Raw genomic sequence first — 27835 nt, forward strand, 5'->3', positions numbered from 1 at the left:
ACCCTGTCTGCTGTGGTCGATAAGACAAGCCAAGATAATTAGCGCAAGGACTCGCCTCAAGTGTTAGGTATGATCTTCAACAGCCTGAAAGAACGCCTGTAGCTGAGATCCTTCGATCAGTCTGTGATTGATTTTTACCAGCATCCGTAATTACGTTTTCTACAGGTGGAAATAGGATGAGATTCCAGCGTATGGTTACGAAGTCCCTCTGATGGTGTACCCACAAGGGTATTGATTTTTTGTTTTATAACTATCGCAGATAACCTACCAATGTCTATATTATGTGTTTCTGAAATGTGAGGCAACGAATCGGCGTGCTTTCAATATCTGAAAGATAATGTATTACAATTTAACTTTAATTTGCAGTGGTATGAAGTGTGTAATCTCTGATATATACACATGGAAACACGTTAGGCATCACTGTATGTTCCTTCTTATGGTAACAAGGACTGGGCCATACCATATTATGCTAAGAATTGCAATTGACAGGTTAATCAAATGTAATGTAATAGTTATAAAGTATAACCTTACGTAATCGATTTCTGTATTTCAATAGAATCCGGGTCTTCAAATTGTCGGCCCAAGGCTACCCAAGACCAAACAATTTTCTTTATTTTGTTAATATATCCGTTACTTCCGTGTATCGTAGAGAAATATCTACATTGTCATTGATCTCATATCGATGAATGTCCAAGATACCACCGATATATGCTGAAACGTTTGTACAAGAACGTTGTATATTTCCCTGCAAGTTTTGTTTGTTTGTTTTTGTTTAACGCCACACTCAGCAATATTCCAACTATATGACGGCTGTATGTAAATAATCAAGTTTGGATCAGACAATCCAGTGACTGACATCATGAGCATCGATCCACGCAATTGGGATACGATGACATGCATTAACCAAGGCAGCGAGTCTGACCACCTGATCCCGTTTGTCGCCTCTAACGACAAGCATCGTTGCTTTTTACGGCAAGCATGGGTTGCTGAAGACCTTTTCTACCCCGGATCTTCACGGGTCCCCTGCAAGTACTAAGGCTTGTCATGTGATGTAAAGAAACAGTGGAAGTCAATGAAAGGGTAGTACGTAACTACTGCCAAGGAACTGTCACAAAATGTGTCATTACTTACTCGGTTTCGGTTTGTGTATTTCAATATGAGTATGTTCCTTTGTAAACAAAAACAAATGAGCTTCATCAGCGAAAAAATACAGGATACGATTTTAAAGAATGGCTAGTGTATATATTATTAGAGTATGGCTAAAATATTGCACCTCTGTTGGAGTGTTTGTGTTGTGATTGTACCACTGATTCATTGGTGAATTCTTACAGCGTTATTGCAGTATTATAGCCAAGCCATTGGAGTGTAATGGTCAGCATTTCAACATGGTTATGGAAGTAAAGATTTTAGGCAGCAGCGTTGCACCGTTGCGTTGCACTCTTGCGTCATTTTTGCATCTTTATTGCAACGTTGTAACAGTGTTTCATCTTTTATGTATCATTGCAACTATGTTGCAGTACTATTGCAACTTTTTGCAGCCTTACGACGACGCTGTTGCAGCGTTATGGCAGCTTTCTTGCACCATTGTTGTAGCGTCATTTAAGTATGCTTTTACGTTATGGTAGCAGTATTTTCGGGCATTAAGATTGTAGATTTGCTCTGTTATAACTACAGCATTGTTTCAGCGTATTTCCCTCAACGTTGCATGTGTCAGATTTGATTATGAACGATCAGTTTAATGTTTATTGTTTGATAGGGATTCCTAAGAAGGAAACGAATTACAATGAAGACACAATTTATGGCTGAAAACTTCTTTAGAATACTATAATAGCTTCCTCATCATGTGTTCTCTGTCCATCGTGTTACAACAGTATCCTTCTGATGCTATTTTCCAACCCACTCATGTTAATCTGTCTCATGTATGCAGATTGACGTTACTGTTAATCCATCATCTCCCATATATAGTCCTGTACCATGTTCACATTATTCAGTCTTGTTTGACAACCGTATAAGGATGTATACCGAAACGTCGCTATTATAGTGTGTTGAAGAAGTTGTTATCCATATAATATGTCTACATTGTCAGTCGAATGTTCACCATAAGCTGAAGATCAATCTGACTAGGTGTATGGTTATCTTGTACTTATCAATGTCATTTATGAATTGAAAAATATAAGACACATTGTCTCCAACCAAAACACCTGGTCGTGGACCCTCTCGTACAAATTTTATGCTTGGGTATACTATTCTTGTCACTTGGGTTTTGTTGAGCTACAATGTTTTGTTTGTTTGTTTGATTTTAGCGCCGCCCTAAGCTATATTACAGTTATATGACGGCGGTCTGTAAATAATCGGGTCTGGACCAGACAATCCAGTGATTGATATCATGATCATCGATCCACGCAACTGGGATTTTAATCAACCAAGTCACATTCAACCAAATCAACCAAATCACATTCATCACAAAAATTATTTTGTCTTTGTGCCTAGTATTTTAAGACAAATACGACTTAATTCAGATATTGTTCCTTTTCTTTCCACAAAGATGATATCCAAATTTGTTGAATGCATTTGTCGTCTTTGTTCTGAAGTACAACTTTTGTCATGACTCTGGAAGAACTTAGCATGAAATCCTAAAAAAAACTAAACCTTTCCATTGAAACAAATCCAGAGATACATTTAGCAACTTTGATGATTTAACAAAGCGAGTGAGTGGGTTTTGGTTAATGTGGGAGGAAAACCCGATGTGATGAAGGTCTCAGACGTTTACCACTTTGTTGAAACCCACGAGCACGGGTATGACGCGGACAAACCTAGAAACATATTCTGGCGTGCCTAAGGGACGCAACTCTGCACAGCGAATTGCGGCGCCTCAGACGACTGGGCCACCTTTGTTCCCTTTTCAACATAGGAATACTTCAACACATCCAAATGTGATAAGATGGAACGTGTAAACGATATGATTAATGTGAGTGAGTGAAGAAAGGAAGGAAGGAAGGAAGGAAGAAGGAAGGAATCAGGGTACAGTACGCCACGCAATCTGTCCAGCTTCAGAACCTCACTCCGGCTATACCCGATCCAATGAGCTCAGGCATGAGAAACTCGGGACATATTCTTTCCGGGGATGAACATTGAAAATGTTTCAAAGATGAATGTAGTAATGGCATGTGCACATATGTTGAAGTGCTGTCTAAAAAACATCCTGTGAAATAGCAAGGAGGTGTTATTAGGACGAACACATAATCGATGAGCATGAATGTAGCTGCCCCTAGGACACACATGGAACATCATTTATAAATCTCTTTTCTTTATAACGAATTCCTCTGCTGGTATGCACATTGCTATCACTCAGGCCACAGTTGTGAAGTCATCTATTTTCGAGAGGACCTAGAGCTATTTCATCTCTCTAGTCTGAGATATTTCATGTAATCAGCTGATGAAGAGTGTTGTACGTAGTGATGTTCTTGACGCAAGAAGCAGGTAACATATTCTAGATCCCGTGTTGGATACTAATGTCGTAGCATTAAACAGTACACAGGTTCATAAACACTATGTTCCCCATTACCCCTTTGAATACATACTAACTAGTCCGATGTTAATACACACGGCATTGTGGTCCGTGAATATATGCGGCCAAGCCTGCCGTTAATACATGCGGCATGGTGGTCCGTGAATACATGCGGCCTAGCCTGCCGTTAATACATGCGGCATGGTGGTCCGTGAATACATGCGGCCTAGCCTGCCGTTAATACATGCGGCATGGTGGTCCGTGAATACATGCGGCCTGGTGATCCGTGAATACATGCGGCATGGTGGTCCGTGAATACATGCAGCATGTTGGTCCGTGAATACATGCGGCCTGGTGGTCCGTGAATACATGCGGCCTGATGATCCATGAAGACATGCGGCCTGGTGGTCCGTGATTACATGCGGCCTGGTGGTCCGTGAATATATGCGGCCTGGTGGTCCGTGATTACATGCGGCCTGGTGGTCCGTGAATACATGCGGCCTGGTGGTCCGTGATTACATGCGGCATGGTGGTCCGTGAATACATGCGGCCTGGTGGTCCGTGATTACATGCTGCCTGGTGGTCCATGAATACATGCAGCCTGGTCGTCCGTGAATACATGCGGCCTGGTGATCCATGAATACGTGCGGCCTGGTGGTCCGTGATTACATGCGGCCTGGTGGTCCATGAATACATACGGCCTGGTGGTCCGTGAATACAAGCGGCCTGGTTGTCTGTGAATACATGCGGCCTGGTGGTCCGTGAATACATGCGGCCTGGTGGTCCGTGATTACATGCGGCCTGGTGGTCCGTGAATATATGCGGCCTGGTGGTCCGTGATTACATGCGGCCTGGTGGTCCGTGAATACATGCGGCCTGGTGGTCCGTGATTACATGCGGCCTGGTGGTCCGTGATTACATGCGGCCTGGTGGTCCGTGAATACATGCGGCCTGGTGGTCCGTGATTACATGCGGCCTGGTGGTCCATGAATACATGCAGCCTGGTCGTCCGTGAATACATGCGGCCTGGTGGTCCATGATTACGTGCGGCCTGGTGGTCCGTGATTACATGCGGCCTGGTGGTCCATGAATACATACGGCCTGGTGGTCCGTGAATACAAGCGGCCTGGTTGTCTGTGAATACATGCGGCCTGGTGGTCCGTGAATACAAGCGGCCTGGTTGTCCGTGAATACATGCGGTCTGGTGGTCCGTGAATACATGAGGCCTTCTAGTCCGTGAATACATGCGGCATGGTGGTCTTTGAATACAAGCGACCTGGTGGTCCGTGAATACATGCGGCCTGGTGGTCCGTGAATACATGCGGCCTGGTGGTCCGTGAATACATGAGGCCTTCTAGTCCGTGAATACCTGCGGCATGGTGGTCTTTGAATACAAGCGACCTGGTGGTCCGTGAATACATGCGGCCTGGTGGTCCGTGAATACATGCGGCCTGGTGGTCCGTGAATACATGCGGCCTGGTGGTCCGTGAATACATGCGGCCTGGTCGTCCGTGAATACATGCGGCCTGATGATCCATGAAGACATGCGGCCTGGTGGTCCGTGAATACATGCGGCCTGGTTACACGGGAATACATACTGCATTTCGGATATAAGGAGCACATTTTGCACACTCCTTGGTATACGAAGGACCTGGCTATAAATAACATTAGATTCACGAGGATATGATGGTTATGTGGGGATTCCGGTTTAAAAATTATCCCTAACAACCCATATGCTGCCGTAAAAAGCGACTTACTGGTTGAGGGGGTCTGACTCGGTGCCTTGGCTGATTGTGTGTCATCGAACTCTAATGGCGTTGATCGATGTTCATGATATCACTCAATGGTTTGTCTCGTACAGACTCGATTATTTACACTCAGCCGTAAATACATGCGGCCTAGCCTGCCGTTAATACATGCGGCATGGTGGTACACGGACCACCATGCCGCATACAATAACGGCAGGCTAGGCCGCATGTATTGACGGACCACCATGCCGCATGTATTAACGGCAGGCTAGGTCGCATGTATTCACGGACCACCATGCCGCATGTTTTAACGGCAGGCTAGGTCGCATGTATTCACGGACCACCATGCCGCATGTATTAACGGCAGGCTAGGCCGCATGTATTCACGGACCACCATGCCGCATGTATTAACGGCAGGCTAGGCCGCATGTATTCACGGACCACCATGCCGCATGTATTAACGGCAGGCTTGGCCGCATATATTCACGGATCACCAGGCCGCATGTATTCACGGACCACCATGCCGCATGTATTAACGGCAGGCTAGGCCGCATGTATTCACGGACAACCAGGCCGCATGTATTAACGGCAGGCTTGGCCGCATATATTTACGGACCACAATGCCGTGTGTATTAACGGCAGGCTAGGCCGCATATATTCACGGATCACCAGGCCGCATGTATTCACGGACCACCATGCCGCATGTATTAACGGCAGGCTAGGCCGCATGTATTCACGGACCACCATGCCGCATGTATTAACGGCAGGCTAGGCCGCATGTATTCACGGACCACCATGCCGTGTGTATTAACGGCAGGCTAGGCCGCATGTATTTACGGACCACCATGCCGCATGTATTAACGGCAGGCTAGGCCGCATGTATTCACGGACCACCATGCCGCATGTATTAACGGCAGGCTTGGCCGCATATATTCACGGACCACAATGCCGTGTGTATTAAAGGCAGGCTAGGCCGCATATATTTACGGATCACCAGGCCGCATGTATTCACGGACCACCATGCCGCATGTATTAACGGCAGGCTAGGCCGCATGTATTCACGGACCACCATGCCGCATGTATTAACGGCAGGCTAGGCCGCATGTATTCACGGACCACCATGCCGCATGTATTAACGGCAGGCTAGGCCGCATGTATTCACGGACCACCATGCCGCATGTATGCGGCGTTAAACAACAAACAAACAACACAAGAGCGGCTCCGGTGTATTTATGGACTGTACCGTCACTTATCATCAACATCAGTCCATCTTAATCCAATAACAAAGCTTTTACAAATGTGATACCTCAGAAAAAGGGTCTATATTTAAAGTGTGGTCGGTCGGTTGTGTAAGGGATGATACACATGTGTGTACTTAATCGACTTAAGTCAGCTAAAGACGATGGAACATCCGTTTTGAGAAAAACTATATTTATTTTGACGTTTTTGCACAAAGCAGTGGCTCTACTTTGCTAATCAAAGTAACAGTTTCAATCCAAAAGCACAACATTCCGGCATCGTTTAAGTTAATCTTTTCATTGATTTGCCCCTAAAGAAAGGCGTGAATGATTATACTGGAACTACATTTTTCCCCAATGGCGTTGTTCAGAGACATTACTGCATGATAATTACACAGCAATAATTCTTCTTGAAATCACGAATGCACACTCATTGATATTGGGGAAGCAAGCTCCTTTCGGGGAGTTAAAAATATGTTTTAAAGCACATCCTGAAGAAATATTGTCTCAAACAAAAATCCGAGCACTCTTTTTTTCTGTCCAAGTTCGGACAGATAGGGCGTGACTACCATTTTATGAATAGGGGAAGCAGATTGGCGACAAGGAACTATTGGTAGGAGAGTGATTTCAATCAGGAACACATTATGACCTGACTGGGCTCTCCCTGATCACATTGAAATTAGAATCGTGTATACAGGTCATTCGTGACCAACTGGTGTTATTCCGGGACAAGCTGAATAGCGACTCGTGCCCCTCCCATGGCCATTTTTGCGACCGGGTTCCGTCTTAGCGCAAACGGGCATCCCTAAAACAGTTGTTAACTCGTTGCGTAATGGTTCACATATATTTCCCCATATATTATATATATTTCAGATGCAGTTAAGCACAAAGGGACATGCGGAATTATACAGTATGATTGAACACATTTAACTGTGTCTTGGGTATATTTTTAGATGCAAGACATACGTAAAATCAAAAATTATTTCTTAGGGATTCTTTGAAGAACTTGAAATCGTACGCGCGTTCTGATTGGTTTGTCGTATTTTTGCACATAACATTCATCGATATGGGGACGAGTCTTCTTGCAGGTTACGGAAAGGGGCGAGTGGTGACGAATGGTATACAGGTATGACCTGACTGATCTAGAGTTATCTCCCCTGATGGTTTAGTGTGGGGATACGAACTAAGTATTAGGTAACTACCTGTAAAGTGTCTATATTCTGAATCAAACCTCGGTTATCCAGTGAAATACATCTCCATTTTTATTTAGATAACTATCCTTGACCCATTCACCAACATACCACCACTTAAGCTATGTTTAACGCCACTTTGAACAGAATGTCAGTTATATCACGGCGTGTCAGCTTAAAGTATGAGGAAAACCCGAAGTGATGCAGGTCTCGGACGCCAGCTTCTCCATCTTTTCCTGCATCTCTCGCTCGTGAGGGTAATTCGATCAGAAGGCTACTTTAAACTTTAGCGTCATGTAATTGGAATCAGGGGCAAAACGAAAATGCGGTTATGAACGGAGCTAGGACATTTATCGTAGAATGACTGAGATATAGTACCCTAGATAATCGAGGATGTGTAAGCGTAAGCGCTGGGTATTTGGTCCTCTACGTGTTACTGTCCGCTATGTGAGCCGTGGTGTTTGTGGTGGTCCTTGTGACGACAGACGATGACGGGGACGTGACTGTGGTGCAGGACGTAGTCGCTGATGCTGCCGACAAATGTCCTCCTCACTTTGCCGAGGCCCCGTGTGCCGGTGATGATCATGCAAGCCTTCTCTTCATCGGCCACTTTGCAAATTACCTCCCCTGGTTTCCCTCCGATGCTCCGGACTTTGCCCCGAAGCTGTAATAAGAAAAGTATTTTGTCCTCAAACAGTGACAAGAAATGTGTGTACGTGTATGATCGATATATCCTTCATGTTCGTATAAGTCTAAATATATCCTACATGTGCGCGGAGGTATAAGGCTATCCTACATGTTCGTATAAGTCTAAGTATATCCTACATGTGCGCGGAGGTATAAGGCTATCCTACATGTTCGTGTTTGTCTAAGTATATCCTACATGTTCGTATAAGTCTAAATATATCCTACATGTGCGCGGAGGTATAAGGCTATCCTACATGTTCGTGTTTGTCTAAGTATATCCTACATGTTCGTGTATGTCTAAGTATATCCTACATGTGCGCGGATATAGGCTATCCTACATGTTCGTGTTTGTCTAAGTATATCTTACATGTTCGTGTATGTCTAAGTATATCCTACATGTGCGCGGAGGTATAAGGCTATCCTACATGTACGTGTATGATCGATATATCCTTCATGTTCGTATAAGTCTAAATATATCATACATATGCGTGGAGGTATAAGTATATCCTGCATGTGGGTGTGGATGTCTAAGTATATGCTACAAGAGTGTGTATGTCAAAGGCTATCCTCCATGTTCGTGAATGTCTGAGTATATCCTACATGTGACTATGCATGTCTAAGCATATCCTACATATGGCTGTGTATGTTAAGTACATCTTACAAGAGCCTGTATGTCTAAGTACATCCTACATGTGTGCATGTCTAAGTATATCCTGCATGTGGGTGTGGATGTCTAAGTATATGCTACAAGAGTGTGTATGTCAAAGGCTATCCTCCATGCTCGTGTATGTCTGAGTATATCCTACATGTGACTGTGCATGTCTAAGCATATCCTACATATGGCTGTGTATGTTCAGTACATCTTACAAGAGCGTGTATGTCTAAGTACATCCTACATGTGTGCATGTCTAAGTATATGCTACATGTGGGTGTCTATGTCTAGGTATATCCTACATATGGCTGTGTATGTCTAAGTACATCTTACAAGAGCGTGTATATCTAATTATATCCTACATGTGTCTGTGCATGTCTACGTATATCCTACATATGTGTGTATGTCCAGGTATATCCTTCATGTGGGGGTGCATGTCTAAGTCTATTCTACATGGGGCTGTGTATGTCTAAGTATATGCTTCATGTGGTTGTGCATGTGTAAGTTTATCCTTCATGTGGGTGAGTCTCCGAGAAAGCCCACGCGAAACTTTGTCCCCAGGTAGATAACATGGACACTGGCCCCGCCTTGGGAGATAATTAAACTTACCCCATTGTCTTTCAACTTCTGTCCGAAAGTGTCCACCATCTCCCTGGCCCGCCCCTCTTCCTCGTGGATCATCTGCGTGATGAGGCTCACGTCACTCATGACAGGAGCCTCTGGAATAGAGAGTGGCTGATCTGAGTGGGTTGGTGTGTTTGAGAAGATTTAGGGTTCTGTGGCGCTTTCAGAATTTGGTCACCCGATGTACACTATGTTTGTTTGTTGTTTAACGCCGCACTCAGCAATGTTTCAGCTATATGACAGCGGTCTGTAAATAATCGAGTATGGATCAGACAATCCAGTGATTGACACTATGAGCATCGATCCACGCCACTGGGATCGACGACATGCATCAACCAAGTCTCCGAGCCTGACCACCCGATCCCGTTAGTCGCCTCTTATGACGACAAGCATGGGTTGCTGAAGACCTATTCTATCCCGGATCTTCACGGTGTGGATTCACTGTCATGAACATGAATACATGAAACAATATTGTACCCTGACTGCATAAATAAAATATCAACCACTGGTTTGTCTGGTACTGACTCGATCACTTACAGGCTGTCTTTTTCTGGACGTCATACTTATACTCACAATGAGGAAGAAAAACGCCAAGTTATCTGAATCTAATTCAATGTATATTTGCACACATAGTCCACACTTTCTAACGATCAGCGAAAGAAGCAGAACTCGGGTAGTAGGTCAGAATAGAATTATAGAACTGATTTTCCAATGAGAAATGTGTCCACAATATAAAGTCACACTCTACTACCGCGGTATCGCGTGCCAACACACCTCCACGAACCTCATCATTGCGTGCGTCGCCAACTCCTAGGCGTGATCATACAGTTAGCGTTATAATAAGCGTATCATTACCATATTTCAAACATCGTAGGTTGCAGTCAACACTGCTAAGTAGGCCATAACGTGAACATCATTACCATTGTACAATCCAAAGCGGCCACAATCTTCAGCCTCTGCGTCCTGACCCACTGACCACTGATTCACCACATTGTGTTGGCATCTACCATAACGTTATTCTCCAACTATTTCTCCAAGGTCAAATAATAATTCGTCCGGGAACGAAAACAGTAAATTATGCCAGATAGCATCATCTTGGCTGCTGACTCGGAAGAAATAGCCATCTTGGTGTGGCCATCGTTTAAGTCCCTAGTCCCAGTGGTACTGCTACTCCAAGCTGAATCGGATGTGGAAGATAAGATCGACTGTTTACTGAACTTTGGGAGACGGGAAGTCTACTGGTGAAAGCATAAAAAGATGTGACTGCGTATTCCCACATTGGAACAGACCCGTGACGATCCGGGGTAGAATAGGTGACCCATGCTTGCCGTAAAAGGCGACTATGCTTGTCGTAAGAGGCGACTAACGGGATCGGGTGGTCAGGCTCGCTGACTTGGTTGATGAATGTCATCGATCCCAATTGCGTAGATCGATGCTCATGATGTCAATCACTGGATTGTCTTGTCCAGACTGGATTATTTACAGACCGCCGTCATATAGCTGAGATATTGCTGTGCGGCGTTAAACAACAAACCAAACCAAAACATAGGAACATTTTGTCCATTTCTGTCCCCAATGTAACAATGATCCAATGCAACCTGAACACTCGGTCACATAATCTGTCATTGGATCCTGGATGTAACAATGCAAGTTTCATGAAACATCAAAGAAATTGTGAACACACAATACCATTTAGAAAGTGGCCATATGTAACAAATGTTATATTTGGGATAACACTGTCTTAGTAAAGTACAGATTCTGGTCCTTTTTTTGGGTTGAGTCCTGTCCAAAAATCTGTACTTTACTAAGAAAGTGTTATCCCAAATATAACATTTGTTACATCAAAGAAACTATTGCTCATACCGTATTGTCTGACATAATCGCCATTAAAACTTTTAATCCCTAAGGTCAATTTGATATTGTCTATTTTAGGGTTTAAAACCATTTCAAAATATAATCAATCAAATGACGGTTGCCCTAATTACTACGTATCCTTATGCCAACACTACGGAATACACTTACATATTGGGGGCGGTCGGGTAGCCTAGTGGTTAAAGCGTTCGCTCGTCACGCCGAAAACCCGGGTTCGATTCTCGTCATGGGTACAATGTGTGAAGCCAATTCTGGTGTCCCCCGCCGTGATATTGCTGGAATATTGCTAAAAGCGGCGTTAAACCATACTCACTCACTCACTCCTTCTCGTGCAAGTGTTACGCATTGTTTCCTCTTTCTAACAGATTCTGTTCCTGAAGAGTACAGTGACATATGTAACTGTCAACAATGCTGCTTTAACCAAAGTGGAAACGTCTGAGGTCTGAATCACTTCCGGCTTTCCTCCAACATTAAGCTGACTCGTACTTACATGTATATACCTGGAATACTTTTCAAAGCCGCGTTAAACCCAAGTCACTCACTCATTCGGTCAATAAGGTTGCCTAGTTACCTAACTGCCTCTTCTTTCTACGTATCACCCATATGACTACAAGTCCAAGTATGTGGCTCAACACTGAAGTAAGCAATGATGCTGTTATGTTTTGTTGTTTTTAGGAAAGCACTGTTTATTGTTTTTACGGAAATGCTCTACTCAGCGCTAAAACGTAGTGCCAGTTGGTGTTTGCTTGGATGAAGGTAAAGATATGTATCATTCCACTGGGAATGGGGGTGGGGGGTGGGGGGTGGGGGTGGGGGGTCGCATTGATATTGAGTAGCATTTATGGCTCATTTGGAGGCAGCAGTCGTATTAATTTGGAGACGCATTAATTTCAAGATTTACAGTATTTATCCTTTATTTGCAATGGTTGTACGGTTCCATTTGCAGTCATCGAAACCCTACAGATAGCTACCGAAGCGGTCATTTTGATGTGTAAAGATATATTGTCATTCTCCACAGTTTCATTTGTAGTAGCATATCTTTATAATTTTGCAAAACAATACGTAAATCGCACTGTATGTCTTCCACTAGGCCGAACTGTTCTGACACCAGACTAACCACGTTTGTTAACAAACAATGGAGTAAGTGAGTATGGTTTTACGCCGCTTTTAGCAATATTCCAGCAATCTCATGCGGGGGACACCCGAAATGGGCATCACACATTGTACCCATATCGGGAATCGAACCCGGGTATTCGGCGTGACGAGCGAACGCTTTAACCATTAGGCTACCCTTTTAACAAACAAGAAAAAAGCTCCTGGCACTTGATATGCAAATTAGTCTGAGTAATATATGTCATCACAGCGCCGGAGTGTGAATTTGAATGTTAAGGTGATGTCAGCGATATCATTCCTATGAACCTGATTCTAATTTCAAGGTCACTAGGGGGAGATAATTCAGAATCATACTGAAAAGTTCAGAGTGTGGTCACCTGATACTCATGTCAGACTTCTGCGAGAACAGTTTGGTCCAAACTGACGGCCAAAAGAGAAGTAAACACTTAAAAAATGAATTTGACCAACACATTAAAACGTTATTAAAATGTTACTAGCTTGAAACAAATCGCTGGAACACTGCAAACATAAGGTTCAAAACTAAAAAATGATACCCGTATCATCCACATCAACATCGAATGACCAAAGCGGACACATTTTATGGAAAACAACAACTTCTTTAATATTTTAAAGGCGACGTTTCGGTATAGATTGCTTGACAACGGTATAAGGATCTATACCGAAACGTCGCCTTTACAATATTAAAGAAGTTGTTATCCTTAAATTGTGTCTACTTTGTCATCCGTCAACTTCTAAGTAATGCCTATCAAACAATTCATCGAATAACCATCCGTTCTTGGTTTTATTACTAGCCACTATCAAACATAGATGTACACTTTCTTTTACCCGGCAGTATACTATAGCTATGATCAAGGACAAGCCATAACAGATCGATAATGTATGAATTGATATAGCAAAATTAATCTCCTCCCGATATGACTACTTGTGTTTTTGTTGCGACACATTGTCTAAAGATAATAACTCGAGGTGGTCTGTCTAGTATCAGTTGTTTCGTTTTTTTGTTAGTAGTAAACTCTGCAAAAACTGTCTCATAAATGATTGAGTCCGGGCCAGGCAGACCGTGACCAACCTCCCACGATAAAATCAGCCGAGTCACAGATCGCGATCCGGTGATCCCCATTTTATTTAGCTTTTACGACAAGCATGAATCCCCACGAGACAAAAAACACTTCACTGACAGATCCTACGCAACGTTTCGTTATTTCAGTTGCTTTTTATTGGTGACACGTCTAACTGCACATAGCTACTCGTGCTTTTCCCCGCGCTCTGGCCCTTTCGGAAGTTTACGCAAGTTGAAGAGTGTTTACAAACAAAACCTAAAAACGGTAAATGTCGTAAAATAACACACCAAGTGATATTTTGAGCCAACTAAGCATGTTATGTTAACAGGAAGAATGTGTTGACAGTATAAGGGCGAAATTAACTATTTATTATGTTTGAAAATATCGTACAAAAACAACGGAAGTTGTCAATGAGATGTCGTAATTGCAGGGGAAATAGAATTACGATGCGCAGATACATGAAGCTGCATAGATTCGGTCATTAAAATACCCCGAAAGGTAGAAGATATGTCCTATCCATTCTATGGATATATCTCAGATATGTATTTTGGAGCGAATAGGTAAGTGATTGTTGTTTACAGGTGCAGTGTATTATTCAAGCTATATAACGACCGCCTGTTGATAATAAAGTCTGAACCAGGGATTGATATTATGAACAACATTGTCGGGGCGCAACAACAAATTCTAAAATTAAAACCATGTAGAAGTATTCTTTGAGTGCTGAGTAAGCTCCAGTAGAGTTCATTTTTATATGATAGCGCTAACATTACTTAAAAATCAAACATATGATAAAAACAACGAAGAGGTATAATTTCTTTTGCCCACTGGTTTCTCTTCTCAATGTAAAATGTTCAGTACGCTGCAAGACTAGCTGGGGGCACGGGTGGCCCAGTCGTCTAAGGCGCCGCAATTCGCTGTGCAGAATTGCGTCCCTTAGGCACGCCAGAAACCTATGATTGTGGGTTCGAATCCCGGTTCGCCCCGATTATGTTCCTAGGTTTGTCAGCACCACACCCGTGCTCGTGGGTGTCACCGAAGTGGTAAACGTCTGAGACCTGCATCACTTCGGGCTTTCCTCCCACATTAAGCTGACACGCCGCGATATAACTGGAATACTGTTAAAAGCGGCGTTAAACCCAACTCACTCACTCACTCACTCACTATAAGATTGGCTAGGAGTCGGCGGCTCTGAACTCACCGTCTGGATTCGCGTATACAGGTCACACATCGCAACAGCCCTGACTTAATTCAATGTAGTTGGTTCTTACGTCAAGCATTAAGAACATGTGGTCTAAACCGCCCCGAACTTCCAAAGTGAAGACACGCATTCTACCCAGTGTCATCGGGAAGTGCAATGATAAAGGGCCCATGTCCCATTTGAGCATTAGGACATGATGATCTATTGTCAACATGGTCGCTGACAGGCTTAATAAAGTACAGCTTAATTCCTCTTGGTAAACACTATGATCGACTAGAACATCTTCTCTGTCACAATACGGCTCGTGGAAACATTCAGGCTTCATTAATCTGAAAGTCAGTATTGAATTGATGACAAAATTAATCACATCGATTGCGCATCGCCTGCTGCAGTCCTTAGCATACACTGGCGCCTGGAACTAAATTGAGGGATCGCCCAGTGTCATTAAAAGAACCAACAAGCTACCACGAATTCATTTTTGTTAATTCCCTCAAGGCCACATAAAAATGTTTTGTTTCTCATATATTCTTTTTTAATTGGAATCTTAATTTCATCGGGGTTTTTTTCCTGTTTTTTATTACCCACCCCCGTGGCCTAGTGGACAGATCGTGTGCCAGGAGAGCGGAAGGTCTGTGGTTCGATCCCCTGGCCGCGTCATTCCACAAGAAGGTATTTAATACCCTGCCAGGCGCACGACATTAAATTTGCACACAACCAAATGTTATCACGTATACTTCTATGTTGACGTTATGTTTTATTTTTTAAATTATCAGGCATTCAACAGCTATCACATGTGCATGTTTGCACAGTCTGGCGTTAAAGCTGCAATAAAATCAGAAATTTTGACTAGCTTAGCCTGCTCCATTTCCGAGTACAGGAAGTTAAACACACCAACCCCAGTTCTGCACCAAACGTCAGCTGATTGGAAAATCTGTGGTCACATTTAGTATAACTCATCATGCTAAAAAGGACAGCGCTGAATATTGCAAAAGATTCTAAGTTTCAATTATATTCTGGATGGATGTAGATTCAAAAAACAAAGCTTACGGAATATCATCCATCTGGAGCTGCCCGTTCTTTCTCAGGACGCTCTATCTTAACTAGGAAAGTGATACTAATTTTGTGTAGTAGAGCCGAAGCCAAGGACTGGTTGGCTCGGAAAGAGTATAATGTGTCTGAGTTGGGTATCTATGTTAAAACTGCGTCATGATATGGTTTCTCAGTCTTTACTTGTACAAGCAGCAACGCACGCACATGCACGTCGCAATATACGGAAACAATCTTGAACTCGACTTTAAACGACATTTCACCCCAACTTATTTGGATTCCCAAACACTAAAGCCTAAACATAGCATTGTACTAACTGTCATCAAACAGTTCCTGATGTGCATCTAACGATGTGCAGTGATGCTCTCAGGGCGGACTACATCAGAAAGAGATGAGGTGAGGTGAAATGAGGGTTAACGTCGCTTCCAAGATTATTGCACTTATATAGCGACGTGCATGCACGTGTGTGTAGGACTGCTTGTTCTGGTCGTACTAATGCCGATTTTACAGTGCAAGCACACTGAGATACCAGCCGCAATTTAACGTGAATACCCCACTCAGACACAATGCTGAGTACATGTTTTAGCCCCTTAATGCCGAGCGCCAAACAGGGTAACAACATGTACCATTAACGTCTTTTGGTATGACGCAGACGGGGATCGAACCTGCGACCTTCCGCTCTCCGGGCAGACGCTCTCCCACTAGATCACGGAGGCGGTCGCATCAGAAGGGGCAACTTCGGAATGGATATTAACTCACCAGAACCGAATTTAAGACGTAAAACAATTAAAACTTAAGGCTCGTTCGGTGACGAAAAACAAGATTATTAAAGTGGCCTGACCGTGCGCCCAACACACAGTCAACTGGACCCTTCCCCTGTGTAAGAACACTGTTTCCGGACACCTTAGCAGCAGGCAGTTTTGGTTTTCTTGGAATGACAATGAATAGCGCTCAGTCGCAACGATCCCCCCGGAAGAAGTGATGCAGTCCTTGACGGACGCTACTGCAGATGTTGCAATGCCCATACGTGGTATCTCAGAAGCTTGTCCCAGTCGAGCAGACAAGACAGACAACAGTGTTGATTAACGACTGCAAACAGTGAATAACCATTCCAATGAGGTTCCATGACTTGAATAACTTTACCTTCATTATCAGAATGCCGCGTTGATCGCATTAGCTGTGACTGGGTCAGTGAGTTGGTGTGTTTGTGGGTGGGTGGGTGGGTAGATGGGTGTGTATGTGGATGGGTGGGTGTGTACGTGCGTGGAATGTGTGGGTGGGTGTGATTTGGGTGGGTTTGTATGTGGGTGGGTGGGTGTGTATGTGGTTGGTGGGTGTGTTTGTGGGTGGGTGGGTAGATGGGTGTGTGTAGGTGTACGGGTGTGTGGGTGGGTGTCTCAATCGCTTGGGGTATTGGATTTGAATCATTTTAACAAATTTAAATGTTTCTTCAACGTACAACATGGTCTTTCGTGTCGATTAGTTTTGTTACAATTTAATTAATAAGATTCCATAAACTGACGGGTTTCTAGGTTCCAAATGGGAGGTAATTGAATCATTGATTGGTATAGAGAGAGAAAGGATACTTTAAAGTGAGGCAGGGTTCCTGTAATTATTCACCAATGTCTGTATAGGTGCCTTGGGCCTCCTTACACAAAGTGTAGTCTCAGCGCTACGATTATTCTGGTTTTCTTAGCGTATAGACGCTGATATGATCTTTGAGCTTAGAATACTTTGTGCATAGACTTAGTGCCTTCTCACACCATCGAAACCCGATGTGTATATCATAGTCCAAGCTAAAGGCAAACCAGTGGTTGATAGCATGAGTAAGGATCCACGCCGTCGGGTACGACATACCACCAGCCATCTCCCCGAGGCAAGGGAGTTAACTGACTATAAAACTAACTAGGCTGGAATTATGGAGTTATTTGTAGGCTGGACTAATGCGTCGATGCATAGTCCAATCAAAACCTCGTAACGAAATCAACCCCTGGTTCGTAAACTCCCGTGTGGATTTCAGTCGATTGTAGGATTTGTAAAGCATGTGTACCGTCAGCTTAGCGCCAACAGATATTTTCCAAAGCATTTCATGTTTTTAATGAATGTCCTCACGTGATTTGATGCACTTCGCGAAGTAAGACCCGTTTTATTACACTATCGATCATATCGTTTTGACTGGGCGCCGCCATTTTGTTTGAAGCAAATGCATGTGATATGCGAGGTGGAATCTGATTGGAATTCCAGTCTGGTTCGGCAAGGTTGGATAATGGGCTTTGACGGTACGTTTACACCCTTGCCTCGGGGAAATGACCACCAGCCAACCTCGACATTTTAAGTGAGTGAGGGTGAGTTGAGATAAACGCCGCTTTAAACATTACTCCAGTTATATCGCGGCGTGTCAGCTTAATGTGGGAGGAAAGCCCGAAGTGATGCTGGTCTCGGACGTTTACCACTTCGGTGAAACCCACGAGCACGGCTATGGTGCTGACAAACCTAGAAACATAATCGGGGCGAACCGGGATTCGAACCCACAATCATAGGTTTTTGGCGTGCCTAAGGGACGCAACTCTGCACAGCGAATCGCGTCGCCTTAGGCGACTGGGCCACCCGTGCCACCCGTGCCACCCGTGCCACCCGACATTGTAAGAGGCGTCTTTTGGGGACGGGTCGTCCGGGCATCGTTATCTTACGGCGTTGATCGTTACTTGTAATTATAATCATATAATCACTGGATTGTCTGGTCCATACTCGATTATATACAGGCCGTCGTAATATAGCTGGAAGCTTTCTGTGTGTGGCTTTATCAACAAACGCAATCAGCCAGATCAAAAACTGTAACCCCGACCCACATTGTATTCGACTGTTATGTACTTAAGTGTTTCTTGCCTACACTATGGTGGCGAGAATGCGATAAATCGATAACACGAGACGAGAAAGCGATAGCACAAGACGAGAAAGCGATAGCACGAGAGGAGCAAGTGATATTGTTGCGCGAGAAACTATTCTGTTCTAACTCGAATTATCGCATTTTTTCGTCTCGTTCCATGGCTTTATCGCTATCTCGATGCCGTACGTGAAGTGGATAAAGTGATGTACCCTCTCGGCCACCATATTACACTGCCCCGGAATCTCAACATGGCCGATCACAGAGAAGCACAGAGGTACTGTCAGTCCGGCATAATGTGACAGCGCTCGAGGAGAATCATGAAGTGGTGACCAGGACCCCTTTTTTCCTGACAATATAGCTACGTTATATGCAAACGTTGCGTCCCTTGGGCACGCCAGAAACCTATGATTGTGGGTACGAATCCCGGTTCACCCCGATTATGTTTCTTGGGTTTGTCAGCACCATACCCGTGCTCGATGGTTTCACCAAAGTGGTAAACGCCTGAGACCTGCATCACTCATGGCTTTACTCCCACATTAAGCTGACACGCCGCGATATAACTGGTGTACTGTTTACATCAACGTTATGCTCACTCACTTTGGCGTGACGAATGAAGGCTTTATCCACTAGGCTACCCTAATGATGTTACAAGTGATTGAATAAATGTTCGCCCACTTCGGAAGTAAAACATTGCACTGAGGGAGGTCCATCACAGTCACTTTGTGGAAGTGTGGATGGAGCAACGGATGATGTACGCCGGTGTTCCATGTGGAAGGTCATTAATCACGCGACCGAGGCTTTTTTTTCCACATAAAGAACATGTCAATTTGTCTGTTGTTTCGCGCCGCACTAAACCATAACAGATCTAAGGCGGCGTTTTTTCGACAAAAACAGTCTGGATCAGATATACAAGTCATGTTTGTTTATTTGTTTGTTTGTTGTTTAACGCCGCACTCAGCAATATTCCAGCTATATGACGGCGATCTGTTAATAATCGAGTATGGACTAGACAATCCAGTGAGTGACATCATGAGCATCGATCCCCGCAATTGGGATACGATGACATGCATCAACCAAGTCAGCGAGCCTGACCACCCCATCCCGTTAGTCGCCTCTTACGACAAGCATAGTCGCCTGTTACGGCAAGCATGGGTTGCTGAAGACATTTTCTAAGTCACCCAGACTTACCACTCGATCCATTAAGTCGAATCTTACGAGGTTGCTGGCAGCCTATGTTCTCACCCTGAATTCCCACGCTTTTAATTTGCCATGTACATGCGTAGATCACACAATCAACACTGACAGGAAATATACTCACTTCCAGTCTCGCTGGCTTTGTTAGCTGTACATGTATTGGGTGATGCATGTGTACGCCGTTCCTTTTCACTTACGAATGTAGGTTATAGTTCATGAGTGAGTGAGTTGGGTTTTACACCGCTTTCTGCAATATTCCAGCAATATCACGGCGGACGACACCAGAAATGGGTTTCACACTTTGTACCCAGGTGGGGAATCGAACCCCGGCCTTCGGTGTGACGAACAAACGCTTTAACCACTAGGCTACCCCAACACTTACCGTGGGGATTCCGGCCTAGGATACATCGTCAGCAAACCTCGTATATGCTTGGTCGATGTGGCGACTAAGTCAATCAGGTCGTCAGGCTCAGTGACTTGGTTGATTGCATGTCTTCGTACACTACGGCATCGAACGTGAATCGTTTTTATTTAACAATCACCGGTTTGTTTGGTTTACATCCCAACATCATGGCGCTGGAAGGTTGCTGAGTGTGGTCAACAACAAATTAAGTCGCTTCTTACGCATCCTCTATAACTCAGGGAAAGCATTTCCGTCAATCTACACTAACTCCGTGATCCATTTGACCGCCTCCGTGGTCTAGTGGTAGAGAGTCCGCCCGGAGAGCGGAAGGTCCGGGGTTCGATCCTCGGCCGCGTCATTCAACGTTAAAAGATGGTACTTGTTGTTACCCTGTCTGGCGCTCAACATTAAGGGGGTAAAACAAGGACTGGTCGGCTCGGAGTCAGTATACTGTGTCTGAGTGGGGTATTCATGTGCGACATGGTATCTCAGTGATTTAGCACTACAAATCGGCATCAGTCCGGACAAGTACAAGCAGTCACAGACACACACACGTGCATGCACGTCGCTATATAAGTGCAATAATCTTGGACGCGCTGTTAAACCCCATTTCACCTCACCTCACCGTGATACGTTCACGTGGTTCTCGCAATGTCAACTTACCCGCTCTTGATTTCCATCTGCAAATTTGATTGGCTACGCAACTTGGTTAACGTACCAATCAGAATGCGAGTTACAAACAAGTCTGAATGTTGGGTTTGAGAGAAATTCAACGATAATCGATTTGTGGAACGGGGCCCAATTCCACCCCTGAGCGCCAAGTGTTCGACACATAGTACAACCAGGCGAGCAACATACAGTAGAGACTTACGTGCGTAGGCAATGTTGTGGTACTCGGGACAGTGGACTATCACAATGTGATCGACGGGGCGACGCATGTTGTTCAAGTACCCTGCAACACAGAACAGTGCATGTAAGAATGGCAGTGATTGCTTCAGGCTGCGGTCAGACATGTTTAGCCTTCATAACTCTTCAGAGGCGGTGGGGTAGTCTTGTGGTTAAAGCGTTCGCTCGTCACGCCGAAGACCCGGGTTCGATTCCCCACATGGGTACTACGTGTGAAGCCCAATTCTGGTGTCCCCGGCCGTGATATTGCTGGAATATTTATAAAAGCGGCGTAAAACCATACTCACTCACTCACTCATTACTCTTCATAATCGGGCAGACCGCCTCCGTGATCTAGTGGTAGAGCGTTCGTCCGGAGAGCGAAAGGTCCTTGACTTGATCCCCCGTCCGCATCATACCCAAAGACGTTAAGACAGTATCTGTTGTTACCCTGCCTTTCGCTCGGCATAAAGGGACTAAAACAAGGACTTGTCGGCTCGGAGTCAGTATACTGTGTGTGAGTGGGGTATTCATGTTAACACTGTGGCATGGTATCTCAGTGGGCTAGCACTATAATCCCTACACCAATAATCTTGGACGCGACGTTAAACCTCATTTTACCTCACCACATATCGATGGCTGCCAGAGAAGCAATAAGCAAGGTCACATATAAATTCATTCTCCGGAAAGTATGACATATTTGTGCTCTGACATTATTCGGGTTGGATATGCCTCGCTATGATATGGCTGGAACGTTGCGAAAAGCGACATTTTATTCAACTATCGTCACTCACTCCAAGATTATTTGAGATAGAGGCATTTTACTAACGCTTCCTTTAATGGCAAAGCCGGCGGAGATTTTATCATGTGTGTTCTTGTGGAGAGCGGAAGGTCGGGGGTTTGATCACCGGGCGCGCCATACCAAGAGACGTTGAAGGATAGTACTTCTTGATACCCTGTCTGGCGTTAAACCCCATTTCACCCCATCTCACCATACACGGATTCTTATATCTGCTTCTGTATATAAATATAACAACAGTCTCATGTCTTTGCTCACCAAATTGATGTGATTGTACTAATGTGATCAGAAACAAGTGTGTCTGCTGTTTTAATGCTTCTGGCAATCATGTTGGTGACTGGGTTTACCAGTAGAGGCAATGACAATCAACACCTTCTTCTTATTTTAAAATGTAGACGGTATTTCTACAAGTCCTATCTTCTTTGATTTTTTTCATTTCGGCACTAATTGCCACTACCCCTGCAGGTGCACGTTCGATGTTTAGTCGTACCTTGAGAAGTTTAAATGTATTTTGCGAAGTTGAAAAGTATCTTCCGATTTAAAGGTATCTTGAAAAGTTTAAAGATATCCTGCGTAGTTTAAAGGTATCTTGAGAAGTTTGAAGATATCTTAAGAAGTTTAAAGGTATCTTGCGACGTTTAAAAGTATCTTGAGAAATGTAAAGGTATCTTGCGAAGTTTGAAGGTATCCGCACGAAAGACGGTCCACTGTATAAGGAACATCAAATACGTAAGTTAAATCAAATAATATATGTCTGAGTGTGTGAGTAACTTAAAACGCAAACGGCAGTGCTTCATATTATGAACAGAAGATATTGTGATTCAATATTCCTATAGGTCTTTTAAATATCATATTTAACATATTTATCAACAGAAAAACCTACAGGTTTATCCTAACTAACGGTATTCTTAAACTGTGCATCCTCGAGTATCCAGGGTAATATATAACATTCTATTACAATAAATACCCTGGACCCATGTACACAGTAGTGCGACCAGACAATGCCCAGGCTTCAATTTCTATTTCGGGGGTCACGGGTGGCCCAGTCGCCTAAGGCGACGCGATTCGCTGTGCAGGGTTGCGTCCCTTGGGCACGCCAGAAACCTATGGTTGTTGGTTCGAATCCTGGTTCGCCCCGATTATGTTTCTAGGTTTGTCAGCACCATACCCGTGCTCGCTGGTTTCACCGAAGTGGTAAACGTCTGAGACCTGCATCACTTCGGGCTTTCCTCCCACATTAAGCTGACACGCCGCGATATAACTAGAATACTGTTAAAAGCGGCGTTAAACCAAACTCACTCACTCACCCGATTTCCATTTCAAATCACTTTCACGAAACAGCTTAAGTCACAAACTACCTTGGTTTGTTCAGCATAGATGTAAAATGACTTATTTGACATTATTTTAATAAGGGGCTATGAATTCCTCTTTGAACTTATCTTGTCCCCGTTGACAAACCGTGGCTTTCTTATCAACAAGTGGATGTTTCAGACAGCTCAGCGGACAGACTCTATAAGTCAAGTTCACAGACAGATAAAGGACCGTCTCTGCTTATGTTGGTTATCTTATGTAAGTTTCTCCCAATCACATGCAAGTAGCACGTGCAACATTAATGTACAGAAGGCAGAATATTCATTGTTTGATTACTTCTTGTTTAACGCTGCACTCAGAATTATTCCTGCTATTTGAATGCGGCATGCAAATAATCGATTCTGGACCAGATAATCCAGTGATTTAAAGGGGCACGGATTATCTAGCTGTGTTAAGCCCCGTGCGTCGCTTTGCTTAGATATGTAAGTTGCTTAGGCGTGTCACAAACCTGGTAAAAATAGTTCGTATCCCAGATTTATATGATTGACTATATTTTAGTATATATGGGTATATTTGAAAATATTTGAGATTGTCTGAGTATATTTGAAATTATCTAGGTATGTTTAACTATATGTCAGTATGTTTCAGTGTATGTGAGTACATCTGAGTATTTTGAGTATATTTTAGTATATTATAGGATATATGAGCATGTTTCAGTAAAGAGGGATATATTTGAGCATATATGTGTATGTTTGATTGTATTTGAGTATGTTTGAGTATGCGTATGCTTCAGTTATATGAGTATGTCTGAGTATGTTTGAGTATATATGTGTATGCTTGAGTTAATTATATGAGTATGTTTTAGTGTATATGTGTATACTTGTGTTATATGAGTATGTTTGAGTTTATATGTGTATGCTTGAGTTATGTGAATATGTTTCAGTATGTTTAAGTATATCTGAGTATGTTTGAATATATCTGAGTATGTTTGATTATGGTTGAATTCCTCAATCTGTGAGTATTGCTGAGTATACATGAGTATATTTGAGTAGGTATTAGTATATTTGGGTATATCAGAGTATGAGTATGTTTGAGTATAAATGTGTATGTATGAGTGTAGTTAAGGTTGTTAACGTATTTCTGAGTATGTTTGAGTATATTTGAGTATGCACGAATTGAAGTTTGTTCGAGTTTATATGAGTATATTTGAGTATATATGAGTATATTTGAGTATAATTAAGTATGTTTTAGTATTTTTTAGTATGTTGTAGTGTCTTATGATATGTGTAAGTATGTTTGGGTATATATATGAGTATATAAGAGTATGTTTGAGTATATTTGAGTATATCTGAGAATGTTTGAGTATATTTGAGTGTATCTGAGTATATCTGAGGATTTCTTCGCATATTTCAGTATATATAAGTATATTTGGGTTCATATAGGTATGTTTGAGTATGTATGAATATATTTGATTATATCTGAGTATCTTTGAGTATATTTCAGTATATATAAGTATGCTTGATTATTTCGAGTACACATGAGTATGTTTGGGTATATTTGAATATGTTTGGGTACATTTGAGTATATGTATGTGAATTTGCTTGAGTATATATGAGTATGTTTGAGTATATGTGAGTATGTTTGGGTATAATTGAGTACGTTTGAGTAAATTTGAGTTAATGTATCTGAAAATGTTTGAGTATATATGAGAATGTTTGAGTCTTTTGATGACGCCGAGAATCCGGGTCAGGTGCCTTGAATGTTTGACACGGAGACTTTTCGGACATTGCTTTAGGCATGCAAATTTCTTTCTCAGAAAGGAGGATAATTTTTGTTCACAGTTTCTTGTTTCGGGACATCAAACATGTTCAGTCATGTTTATCAAACCTGAAGCAAACCTAAACAAAGGATGTTTTCGAAACAATAGAAATCAGATTACCATATTCTAGTCAGTGTTGACATATCGCGAGTCAGGCGGTGTAATACTATCATGTAATGTTCGCATAACAATGTCATGTGTGACGTAAGGTTAATAGGTCGGGGGAATCACTTGCCACAATTGTATTTAATCGGTTTAAGCACAGTGTGAAAACTGATGAATAGGCACGTCACTACCGAACTTTATCTCACGTGATTCTTTGTCTGTGACTATCGTGGATAAAAAGCAAATGCTGATATATATTTTTTTTAAATGAGATAGATTAATTTTGTAAAATCAAACCTTTGAATAAATAACTCTCAAAGTGCTCTAAGAAAGAAATATTTATGTTGGTATGTTTCTGTATATGTTTTATATTTGAGTATGCTTGAGTGTATGTGAATATTTGTTAGTATATATGAGTAAATTTGAGTATGTTTGATCATGAGTATATTTAAATATATTTGAGTATGTTTGAATCTTTTCATGATCACACAGAGGACATTTAATATTCTGAGCGAGTGGGTGAGTGAGTTGGGTTTATCCCCGATTTGAACAGTACTCCAGTTATATCACGGCGTGTCAGCTTTACGTGGGAGGAAAACCCGAAGTGATGTTTAATATTCAGAAGATGCATGGGAAGGTTGTTAATGAATGAATGATATTTATGTTTTTCGGACACTGCTTCAAGACATGCAATTTTCTTCTTTGAAAGATGGGGCGAACAGTTGAACATCCCAGGTCCACTAGAATATTACATGATAGGTCCCTAAAATAGTGTTAAATATACGAACCTGAAAAGTATGTAAAAGTATATAACTGTATATATGAATACAGGTGGATTTGAATTTTTTTTATTTTTGTTGACTTTGATTACAACTTCAAACTAGTACAGTTAAGATATTCAAAAAATGATAGGACGTGCCTGTAAAAAGATCAGACTGTTGCAGATAAACAGAAGTGCACAGTTATGTATAGCTAGTACACACAGAAACTATGACAAAATAGGCCTCTGGAACAACACGCTTGTACCTATGCTGAGGCAGTAATGAATAGCTGGTCTTTCTGAAAGTGATGGTCACAGCAAGCACTAGTTAACTCGAAGTGTTTGGGACCATCAGACACATGTCGAGTTACCCGATACTCGAGAGAAGCAATGTGATGACAAAATACCACAATGTTGACAAGCTGTCTACTTTGTTTATGAATAGCTATTAAATTACATCATCTCAAACGATGTGTCGAATTAATGTAGTTTGAGTTGACGTAATGTGAAATAGGGGAACGCCGCTTTTATAACGACGTACACTCACCCGAATGTCTAGCGGCTATGCACTGATCAGTACATGCTACAGTTAAACATGAATACTCCACTCAGACACAGTTTACTGACTCCGAGCCAACCAGTCCTTGTTTAGCCTCTAATGCCGAGCGCCAGACAGGGTAACAACAACTGCCGTCTTTTAACGTCTGTTTTTATGACGTTACCATGGGGTCGAAACACCGACCTTCCGCTCTGGGAGCATGGGATTCCGACATGGGATTTAAACTGCCCAGATGTCTCAACTGCCATAACATCCTTCATATGTGAAGGTGACAAATCCTAAATATGCAAAACATGCTTAAAAAAATGTACTGAAAACATATAGTCCACAGTGGTTTGGTTCGTTTGTTGTTCAACACCACACTCAGCAATATTCCAGCTATATGACGGCGGTCTGTAAATAATCGAGTCTGAACCAAACAATCCAGTGATTGACATCATGAGCATCGATCCGCGCAATTGGGATCGATGACATGCATCAACCAAGTTAGCGAGCCTGACCACCCGATCCGTTAGTCGCCTCTTATGAAAGCATAGTTGCCTTTTACAGCAAGCATGGGTTGCTGAAGTTATATTCTACCCTTGATCTTCACGGGTGAAGAAGTTATTACTGTAGTAGTACGATCTTGCAAGGTCAATGACACGTGTACAGCAGGTGTCTTTATCGGTTTGATAAGCCCCGCCAGGGCAGCTGGCGACAGCTGTATGGTGTAACCTGTCTTCCCATGATACTTTACTTTACACTATAACATTGCAAATAGTAACAATGGAACTTACATTGAAATGCATATTCTGAATACTCGCTGCCGTCCATGGCAAGAACAATTATTCGATCCTCTTCAGACATCGTTGTTCCAAATGATGGCCACGTTACAGGTGTTGTATTTGGTGGTATCGCTTGTCCCTTCTGCCTGGAAAGCGTTGACATATCAGTCACGTGACTTTATAGTGCATAACGCTGCTAGGAGCTTCGATAACGCAACGCTCCGTTGAAATTGGTGGAACATTATTCGAGGTGTGCGTCAACGACCTGCCGAGCGTTGGGAAATGAATGACATGTTGTCATTTTCTTTGACGATGGACTGTGCTGAACGGTCCTGTGACCATTTTCGTTACATAGAGATTACTAACGAGTTTCTGTAAGGTACATATTAT

At 42.9% G+C, this 27835-nt stretch overlaps 1 protein-coding gene across 1 annotated transcript; it reads right to left on the minus strand.

Annotated features, from left to right (window-relative positions):
- Positions 1–7358: 7358 nt before the first annotated feature.
- Positions 7359–27690, minus strand: LOC124151815 (universal stress protein Sll1388-like). The gene is made up of 4 exons (XM_046524455.2): positions 27458–27690; positions 21315–21395; positions 9633–9742; positions 7359–8348 (listed from the first exon to the last, which is right to left on the minus strand). Exons 1-4 carry the CDS (start codon positions 27606–27608, stop codon positions 8118–8120), a joined length of 573 nt encoding a protein of 190 aa, XP_046380411.2. The 5' UTR covers positions 27609–27690; the 3' UTR covers positions 7359–8117.
- Between the last annotated feature and the right edge of the window lie 145 nt (positions 27691–27835).

This window comes from Haliotis rufescens, unplaced genomic scaffold, assembly GCF_023055435.1.
Source record: "Haliotis rufescens isolate VD_foot unplaced genomic scaffold, xgHalRufe1.0.p SCAF_23, whole genome shotgun sequence".
Classification (NCBI taxonomy): domain Eukaryota; kingdom Metazoa; phylum Mollusca; class Gastropoda; order Lepetellida; family Haliotidae; genus Haliotis; species Haliotis rufescens.